General features: G+C 43.8%; 1 protein-coding gene across 1 annotated transcript; it reads right to left on the bottom strand.

The window, feature by feature from the left end:
- Nucleotides 1-718: 718 nt before the first annotated feature.
- Nucleotides 719-9,662, bottom strand: PGRMC1 (progesterone receptor membrane component 1). Its single transcript, XM_004482771.4, has 3 exons — nt 8,443-9,662; nt 5,192-5,347; nt 719-2,029 (listed from the first exon to the last, which is right to left on the bottom strand). The coding sequence occupies exons 1-3, from the start codon at nt 8,768-8,770 to the stop codon at nt 1,926-1,928; spliced, it is 588 nt and encodes a 195-aa protein (XP_004482828.1). The 5' UTR covers nt 8,771-9,662; the 3' UTR covers nt 719-1,925.
- Nucleotides 9,663-10,087: the final 425 nt, after the last annotated feature.

Genomic DNA, 10,087 nt, shown 5'->3' with positions numbered 1-10,087 from the left:
GCACTTGAGTATTTGCTGAAGGAAACTGTGTGGGGAAGAAAATTCACATAAACAAAGCAAAACATGCAGTATGGTTTAACATGAAAAATGGAAAACTACATCTCTTGTAAGAAAACTGCCAATCTCAACATTCAAATGACAAAACAGCAATAGGTTGCCTGTGTTTATATATTGGACTGCATTTGTAACTCTAATACCCTTCTTTTGACATGAGGTGAATTAACTGGATTCCTGAATATTTTCTAATCAGATAATATAAGCAAAAAAAAAAAAAAACCCAAAACCCAAACCCTTCCTTAGCACTTGGTAACAATGTCTTCAGTAAAGGCACTTCTCAATAACCTTGCTATAGACTTCAAGCAGAAAATTCCCTTCACGGACAATTACGGGACATTGTAGATCCCCCCAGGGCCCATTGGAGAGTGTTACTGTGGGGGGAGTGGGGGGTGGGGGTGGCGGGGTTGAATGGGACCTCATATTTTTTAAATGTAATTTTTAAAAATAATTTTAAAAAAAAGGAGGCAGAATTTGACAAGTCACCAAAAAAATTAATACTTCTTAGGAAGACAGCTGGTATTTGGTTTGTGGTATGATGTCTGTGAATGTTTGTCCCTTTACTTGTCGACACTCAAAGTGCAAGTATTATGCTACTGTAAGAGGACTAAATCTGGTTCCTTCGATTAAGGTTTTAAAAAAAAGATGACAATTCACCAAACTATACTGGGTAAAACCATTTTATTAACTGACCAAAGCACTTCATTTTGTTTTCTGATTTGAGGTAAAACCATTAAACACAGTTCACAAGAAAATACAATGACTACTGAACTACAATTACAAGTTTGAAGCCTCACTAGTTGTTCATATAATACTTTTACAAATTCCTATAACTGTACAGTCTACTTAAGCTAAGTTTAGTGTTAACCAAAAGACCAATATCAAAGACCTAGACAGTCGACTACTACTTTCGCAGTGGCTAGTTCTGTAACAGAAAAATGACTGTTACCTTATGAACATACTCTACTTTAAAATTCACTTGGTTAGTGATGTGTACGGTCTCCTTATTCTCTGGGGTGTGTGCATGTTTGCGAAGGATCTTAGGAGAACAAACACCTGTTCCTGTTCTGTATGCCCTTCCCTCACTTGTATAAAATCACCATTGCTCTGCCATGAATACGGAAATTGGGAAGATAGTGCTACATCTATCTATCTTCATATATTTTGGTTTTCAGGCAAGCCAGCTGATTTTTTCTAAAGCGTTGCCTTTATATGTTCAGGTCCTAGCTGTAGATTACCTTGTTAGTGAGGTTGTCTGCATGTCCAAATGAGGGCAGAAGACAGCAAAGCAGTCCAAAAACACAGTAAGAATTTTTCTTCCAAGTGAGTCTAGCTTTGAGATTTCATTTTGTTACCAGATGGTATTATTTTAATCAATACCAAAAGCTTTGGAACACTGCAGATTTGCTTTAGAGGTAGGTAAAAGTGAAATCATGCAGTTAGGTCAATTGCTGTCTTCAGAGAATATCATGACTAAAAGTTGATTCTTTATTCTTGGTGCTTGAAGGGCTTTGCACATTTAACATTTTTTACGAATTTTGGGAAATATCAAAATTGTACCTGTCCCTCAGAAAAAACGAATTTAAATTCAGCCTGTACTAACAAGAGAAGAAAAAACAGTATTAACACATTACTATTTTTGTTACAGCACTGCAAATCACTTTCTGGATTTGTGACACAAACATATCATGCACATTCCAAGACAGATGTTAATTTTATCAGTGTCACTAAGTGATGTTACAAATAATTAAAAAATTTACAGCAAATTCAAAACTTTTCTAAATGTTGAAATCACCATGTTTTAAGGACAGACTAGAATGTTACAAATGATTCTGCAAAATACAAAAATAGATATGCCTCCACTGAATGCTTTAATCATTTTTCCGATCATTCTCATCTTTTGGTTCTTCCTCATCTGAGTACACAGTGGGCTCCTCCCCCTCCTTCAGCAGTTTGCCCACGTGATGATACTTGACTGGAAGCAGAGAAGAAAACATAAATGGTAACTCTCATGCTTTTTAGACAACTATTACCACATTTCTTTCTAAAGCATTTATTAGAGGCCTACTATATATGCAGCAATATGCTGGGCTTCTTGAAGGATACAAAGGTGGTTTATAAAACAGTCCTTGCCAACAGAAAATTAAGAAGACAGAAACATAAAACAGGTAGCCATGTCTGACAGTAAGTGCAAGGTTATGTGTCCAAATGAACCGTTTGTGTGCAGGAGTGTTTAGAAGAGCAAGGGCTCAGTAGGAGTTACTTAGGAGGGCTGCGGAACACTTCATGGAAGGAGGACAGATACTTGGGCTGAGCTTTGAAAAAATGAGTAGATCTGGGGAGTGAGGGATTTCCAGGAAATGAAAATATCATGTACAAAGGCATGCAAGTGAGACCGAAGGTATCTGGGAAGCAATAAAGAGAGCAAGTTGGCAGGAATAGTGTCAGCATTTGAAAATAGTAGGAGTTAAGGTGGCTAAATAGTGTAGGGTAATATTATGGAGGATCTGAAAAGCCAACCTGAGAGGTTTGAACTTACCCTATAGATGTCAAAGGGCACTGAAATTTCTGATCAAAGGAATGACATAATAAAAAGCGCTTTAGCAACAGTATCACTGTGCTGTAGCCAGCAGATTACAATAAGGAGAGGCTATATAAGCAGGGAGACTAAAAGGTAACAGGCAGGGAAGCGGATTTGGCCTAACGTATAGGGTGTCCGCCTACCACATGGGAGGTCCAAGGTTCAAACCCAGGGCCTCAAGCACATGCAGTGTTGATGCGCACAAGGAGTGCCCTGCCATGCAGGGGTGTCCCCCACGTAGGGGAGCCCCATGCGCAAGGAGTGCGCCCCATAAGGAGAGCCACCCAGTGCGAAAAAAAGTGCAGCCTCCCCAGGAGTGGTGCCTCACATACGGAGAGCTGAGGCAGCAAGATGATGCAACAAAACAAGACACAGATTCTGGGTGCCGCTAACACAAGCAGACACAGAAGAACACACAACAAATGGACACAGAGAGCAGACAACTGGGGGGGGGGGGTGAGGAAGGGGAGAAAAATATATTTAAAAAATTAATCTTAAAAAAAAAAAGGTAACAGGCAGATCTGGATGGGCAGCGATGAGAGCCAGCATTTGAGTGGTGCCCATGGGAATGGAAAGGGAAGGATATGAGGTACTTTACAGAAAACATGAGTTAATGAGGTACTTAGAAAAATGGAGACCCCACAGACTGAAATGGGGACTCTGCAGAGGAAGCTACTTGGGAGGGGCACATGGCCAGAGACCCACAACAAAGCCTGGAGAAGTGAAGTTAGTGTGGGCAAGAGGCAGCTCCCTGGAAACCTTTGGAAAAAAAAGTTCAATAGCATTGTGGAGACAGAAGCCATCCGTAGAGCGATAGGAGAGAATACAGAAAACGAAGCAGTGGTTAGGGTAAAAAACTTCCTAAGAACTCTGACAGTGAAGGGAAAGAAGGATAACAGTCCAGTGGATAGAGAAGCTAGCAAGAGACAGAACTGTTTCCCCAACATGAGGAAAAACCCAGGCACAAAAGAAACGGTAAAGGAGCTAAGAGAGAGGACCAGAAATGTTGGAGAAAACAGGTTTTTATCAGTGCAAACCAGAATGCAAAAGACTTGAGAATGAATGGAGTCGGCAAAGCACCCTATTACTGCAGCCAAGCTGGTAGAGGGTTAATCAAAAGCCCTGAGGACTAAGCCTCCTCTTTCTGAACATGCGTAGGAATTAGAGGAGTAACCAACCAGTCTAACCAGGTAACCGGAGCTGCTTTTATGTGACATAATCATCAGGAACAACTGGAACTTCCCTATTTGAACATGTTATAAGGTCCCTCAGGTGCTTTGGACTGTGCAAGGCAAATAACAGAAAAAGCTGGCTGGTGCCTGGGAAACCTGCCTTATGGGGAATCCACTCTGGCTTTGAGTGTACCTGAGTTGTCACAATATTATTTGGAGCTAATCTTAGTTTAAGAAAAAACAAACACTTTCTCCTACTGATGAAGGCAAGCCCTAGAAAAGAGAGCTGTGTAAATGATGAATTACAACTCATTGGTTTCATATAGAAGAATCCATTGTTAACAAAGGCATCCTTAGGAGTCAAAAAATAAGGGACTATGTTAGGTAGCTGAATTATGCTATCAAAGTAAAAAAGACTAGCCTCTAGACTTGAAAGTTACACTTATTCTGTTTGGGATCCAAACTCTAAAGGTAGAGCCACATCTGGCTAATTATCAACCCAGAACGCTCTCTGAAGTCAGCATTACTTTTAAAGAAAATGGTTGGATTTTGCCAAAAAGGCCAGTAATACTTAACTGATTATAGAACAGTAAATAGAAAACTACACATTTTAAAAGAAAGTCTTCCTTAAAGAAGTGGTCGTGGTCTTTAGATACTGTTTCATAAAAACTGGGAATGATGATTATTCTAATTATGAATCTTGTGAATTATCTAATTCTCAGAAGTTATTGTTATGATAACCGTACACTTAGGTTTGACAGAAGCCAATTCCTGAGTTCTCAAAGTTAAAACTTAACTCCCCAGCCTTACCTCCCCCAAGAGACCTCAGCCCACAGCATAAACCAGGAAACAAGTGTCTCCTTTTTTTTTTTTAATGCAGACACCAATTGTTGCTGGGCAGATTATAAGCATCATTTGTAGATGAGGCCTATATTTAGGCTCAATTAGATTCAAAATGAAGCTTTTTAGTAGAATACAAGCCTCCCATTCTTCAGGAGATGTGTGCTGCTTTTAAACAGCAAGTTCTACAAGAGAGGGCTTATGAAAATCCCTCTTTCTATAGCCTAGATGGCTACTGTCCTTTCCCCTACACACCAAGCACCAAATACTAGCATGGAATCTCTGCAAACCTCTTTTGTTTTTATAAACCAAAAGCAGAGACCCACATTTTCATAGAGAACTAACTAAAAATTGGTATGCAATCACAGCAAGTGACTCAGCACTGCTGTAATTACTTCAAACCATGAACTTGATCTGTCCAAGATTCAGGAGCCTATCAAAATGCTCCCAAGTTTCAGGCTGCTTAGTAATAACTATTGTACTGCTATGAATCCCCATTACAGGTAGAAATTTGAGCCAGGCACAACTGAAAAAAAATGCTTACAAGTAAACTGAGAATCCCAATCACTCAGGGTCTCCTGCTGGGCAGGAGTGAGGTCAGAGAGGTCATCGTACTCATCCTTCAGTGCTTCCTTATCCAGGCAAAATGTGGCAAGGCCCCTGGATGCATCTCTTCCGGCAAAGACCCCATATGGCCCCTCTTTAAAAACAAAACCAAAAACAAAATCTTTATTAGACAGTACATTTCTCTGTGACTCATACACAGAAAATGGCTTCCTAAGATGTCAACATAGAAAGCCCCCTTTTAAAATATCAAATTCTTTTCTGAAACCCTAATGCTAATACTTTTGTTATTATTTAGTGGACATTAAAAGACCTGTCCTCATTAAACTTTTAAATAACTGAAACTAAATAAAAATGCTATACATTTTCATCAGTCTCCTGTGATTTTCAAATAGCTAATAAAAGAAGTCATAAGTGCTTATCTTCCGGGGGTGGTAGATACTGATGTCCAAGTGATATTGAGTCCATGGGTCAGAATTCAACTTTAGGAACACTGAACCCTGAGCCTGGCTCTGTTCTAGGATCTTGGACTATACCAGTGAGATTTATGGTTTCTTAAGAGAAATGAGTACACATGAGTAAATGAAAACATTCCCTTATAAATGTAGTCTGATATTTTTTAATGAGTCAAAGGTATCTTACTGAGATAGGTGGTGGCAAGACTTAATTAAATATTAACATCTGCAGGAGAAATCACTTTATATGAGTATCGGTGATTCAGAAATCTATCCACATGTTACATAACCTTCACTGTCAATAAATAAAGAGCACCAAAGAGGTAAGTTCCTTCACTGTTTTGTATGGGTTTGAAGATTAAAAATACTAAAACGTTCATGGAGAAAAAGTCTGAATACCCCAAAGTAGTTCTATAAAACATTAAAATGCTACTCTATATGATATTGTACTGAATGTTTGTCTAATATCAATGAAAAGAATCCAGTGGACTTTAAAACGATGTGTTGTTTCCCCAAAGGCAGATTGAGTAGCAACCCTGACGTTAAAAACTTTGTAGGTAACCACAATGAGAAGTGTGAGAATGCATCAAGTTTCAATACGGCCTCGTCACCCGAAACCTCAATCTGCCAGGAAATTTTTTATTAATTAGATGAATTTTATGACCAAACTTAAAGGTAATTAAGATTCCAAAGAAAAATGGCCATTTTTAATCATTACGTACTACCTATTTTCACTAGAGAAGTTAAAAAAACAACTTCCACAGATTTTTCACAAATGTACCCCTCTAGTGGAAATGGGGGCACCTAGGGCTTGAAAATAGGCAAACTGTACTATTTGGACCTCACCATTTCTGAAATTATGGTCACTGGACTGTGGGTAGGTGGGGCTTTACCTTGCAAACCTCACAGAATACTTAAAGGTATAATAAGGGCATAAGCCTTTGGAGAATACATAATCTTCACCACAGGGCATATATTCCCTAGAATGTAAGCTCCATGAGCACAGATTTGTGTGTTTTGTTCATTGCTGTATTCCCAGCACCTCTGACAGTGCCTGGTGTAGAGTAGTAGGCACTCAAATGAAGAATTTTTAGGACTTCTTTACAACATGAATTATCATTTCCACACACTGCTATCCTATATTCATGGGCTCACTGGATGACAATGTAGGATGGAGACAGGGGAAATCTCAGAACAGGCCATTCCTGTAATTTTTCAATGGGAATGCTAAGGCCTAGGGAGAACAAAGCCTTGTACCATGTCACACAGCTGGGCAGTGACTCAACTAGGATGAGAACTGTGTTTGCCCGATTCCCAGTTTTGTGCTCTGTGCTCAGACCTACATTCCTCTCAATGACTCTGCAAACTCAAATATGATGATGCACATGCTTTGACCACTTTATGGTGTAGCTCAGTATAACAGGGTATTTATGCGATCATGTTTATTGATAATGCCTCCAGGTTCCTTAAGGACCTTAAGGCATCCAATTTTGATTAGTTGGATTGGGAGAATAAGGAGGCAGAAGGGGGTATGATGGGATTGCTGACTCTTCCCTCTCTCTCCAGATCAGTGCAGAAGACAACACTGTCAACCTGGACTCACTCTGAGCTGCCTGTTTATAAAGCAGTCCATGCTGGAAAAGCTAAAATCTCTTCCTCTTCTACAAATAGTCTATAAAGCAAGACTTTCCAAACATGGCTGCTTCTTAAATTAGCTTGGGAAGGTTTGTTAGAATGCAGATTCCTGGACCCGACCCACAGACTCCACTTCTGCTGTTATGATGGTTAGGAGGGGGAATCTGGATTTTTCCTCCAGTGCATCAGGTGACTGATAACGCAAGCAGGTTTATAAAAGCCTCATCTCTAAGGAATCCTTCAAGCCTGCCCCCTCCAACTGCTCAGCAGTCATCCATTCCTCATTTCCCTTCTGGTTGGCTTCTGAAATCCACCCAGCAGCTTTTCTAGCCCCGCCCCTTTTGTTTCTCATGATCCTCCCACTTCTCCCTCCCTCCATTAAAAAAAAATTTTTTTTGGCTTCTAGTCCTTTCTCTCTCCTGCCTCAGACTAAATACCGCACTGTTATTATCTTGCCATATTACCACTGTCCACCATATCAGGCCTTTATTCCTCTCTCACATCAGTTCTTTCCCCAATGCAGCCTCCCTATTCACCATCCAGTCTTTCCCGGTCTGCCACACACAGCACACGCACACACATATCAACACATGCCACACTCTGCGCGCTCGCACACACTGCACACACACACCACCACCGTCACACACAATGCTTCTTTCTACCTGCTGCTAATCCCATCTGCACTTTTCTTCTCCTACACCCCCACATTCCACCATGGCCACTCCTGGCGTCATTGGCCTCTGCGTCTTCTCCAAGTCTGGACCTCCCTCTATAGCCCAACCCCCTCCATTTCTCCCCCCAGATACCCTTATTTCCTTTCTCGAGCCCAACACCCCCTCCCTTCCAAGAACCCCGAAACCATTACCTTTGAAAACTCCCCAACATCCCGCGTCCCACCCACTCCTGGCTTAAGCTCCTGCTTTCCTTCATCCCCCATCCCAGAGCCGGCGGCGCAGATCCCTGCGCCTTCCACTGGCCCGCGACCCTTCCCGAGCCCCTCCCGCCTCCATGACCGGCCAGAGGAGCCACCCTGCCACGACCGCCCCGCTCTCCGCCTGCCCGCCCTCGCCTTCGCCTCCCCTCAGCCCCGCGCCGGAGCCCCGTTCTTTTGTCTTCGCGTCCCCCTTGCCGGCCGCCGTACCCGGCCCGTAGAACTTGCGGCCTTTGGTCACGTCGAACACCTTGCCGTTGATCGCCATGAGTATGCGCGGGTCCTGGACGCCGTCGAAGCGCCGCAGCTCGGCAGGGGTGAAGTCACGCCGCTTGAGGCGGGGCAGCGGAGGCGGCTCGTCGTCGTCGCTGCTGGCCGCCGGCTGGTCCCCGCGTACAATCTTGTAGAGCAGGAAGATGCAGAGGCCGAGCAACAGCAGGTTGAGCGGCGACGTGAAGATCTCGTGCAGCAGCCCGCCGCTCTCCAACTCGCTCGGGTCGGCGCCCGCTGCCGCCGCCGCCACATCCTCAGCAGCCATGATCTCTGGAGCAAAGGTTGGGCCGGTCTAGGCTGGGCTCTCGGAACTCGCCGCTTCCTCCACCCTCTCAGCTAGCGAGTGGCGCGCGGCACTGGGCGGCGAAAGAAGAGCAGCCAGGAGAGGAGGCGGGGTCAGGAAGCTCCGCCTCCTCCGGGTCTCTCTCCGTGCCCCACCCTGCTCAGTCTGGTTGCGCTCTGCTCAGTCAGGCGGGGCCCAGCCTGGCTCAAGCCCCGGAGATGCCTCTGGGTCCTGCCCCGCCCCCTCCCGGGCCGGATCCTGCTTCCCCCTTTCACGGAGAGAAGCCCACCCCTCAGTTCTACCCCCGAGGCCCCTGCGCCGGCCTCCCACCAGCCTGGGCCGGCTTCTAGCTAACTGCAACGTGGCGCAGCCCTCTTTGGCAGGCCCCTCATTGCTCCTCGCAGCCCCTCGGGCTCCGAGAGCCTGGGCTTCGCAGAAAACTAAATCTTTTTGCAAACAATGCTTTGCTCAAGGCATCAGCAATCAATGTTCTCTGGATGTGCATTTCAGAATAATGGCCCAAGTTTTCTTTGTTTGGCAATGTTTTACTATTTGCAGCCTGTCGAGCTGCCCTTGGCAGTCAAAATAACCCTGAGCTGGAGCCCAGACCAAGGCAGAAGTTGGAAGGATCCTAGTTTTCATCCCTTTTCCTTCCTAGGTATTTCATCTGGCCTTTGACGTGCTATCAGGCTGCACAGACGCCTCTCCAGAGCAAGGGTTGACTATACCATCTAGAGTCCTAATCTGGCACTCCCCTTTATTGTGGCATGGGGGTGGGGGGGGGTGGAAAGAAAGGATAGAGAGGGAAAAAATAATTAAAACCAAGCCATACGCACATCTGCAGCCCAGAGCAGTACTTTTCCATCAAGGTTTCTGTTCTCTTGCACATAATTGACTCCCTCGCCTAATACGCAGGAGACTTGAGGAGAGAATTGGCTTCCTAAGTCAGAATTCTACAACCTGACTGGGCCAAACATTTCTGGCACAAACTGCTGCTATCCTTGCTCTCCCCCTCTTAGTCTTAAATCATTTTTAAAGGCATATGTGCAAACAATATATATCTTTAAATAGGGGCCACACATTTTTTTTCCCTCAAAGAGCTAAATTTAGAATTAGCTTGATGTGGGCTATGGGTGGGAGGCCCTTTGTCTCTACAGAAATAACCTTAACCTAAGCTGTCTGTCCTGACTTGTGGGTGTGGAATGGTAAGAGGCTGCAGGCCTGTCCTTGGTAACCATGGCAACGATTCCAGTCCCAGGAAACAGTTTAACAATGCAAAGTCTATAAACTTTAAATATT

This window comes from Dasypus novemcinctus, chromosome X (assembly GCF_030445035.2).
Source record: "Dasypus novemcinctus isolate mDasNov1 chromosome X, mDasNov1.1.hap2, whole genome shotgun sequence".
NCBI classification, from domain to species: Eukaryota; Metazoa; Chordata; class Mammalia; order Cingulata; family Dasypodidae; genus Dasypus; species Dasypus novemcinctus.
This window is presented reverse-complemented; position numbering and strand designations above follow the sequence as displayed.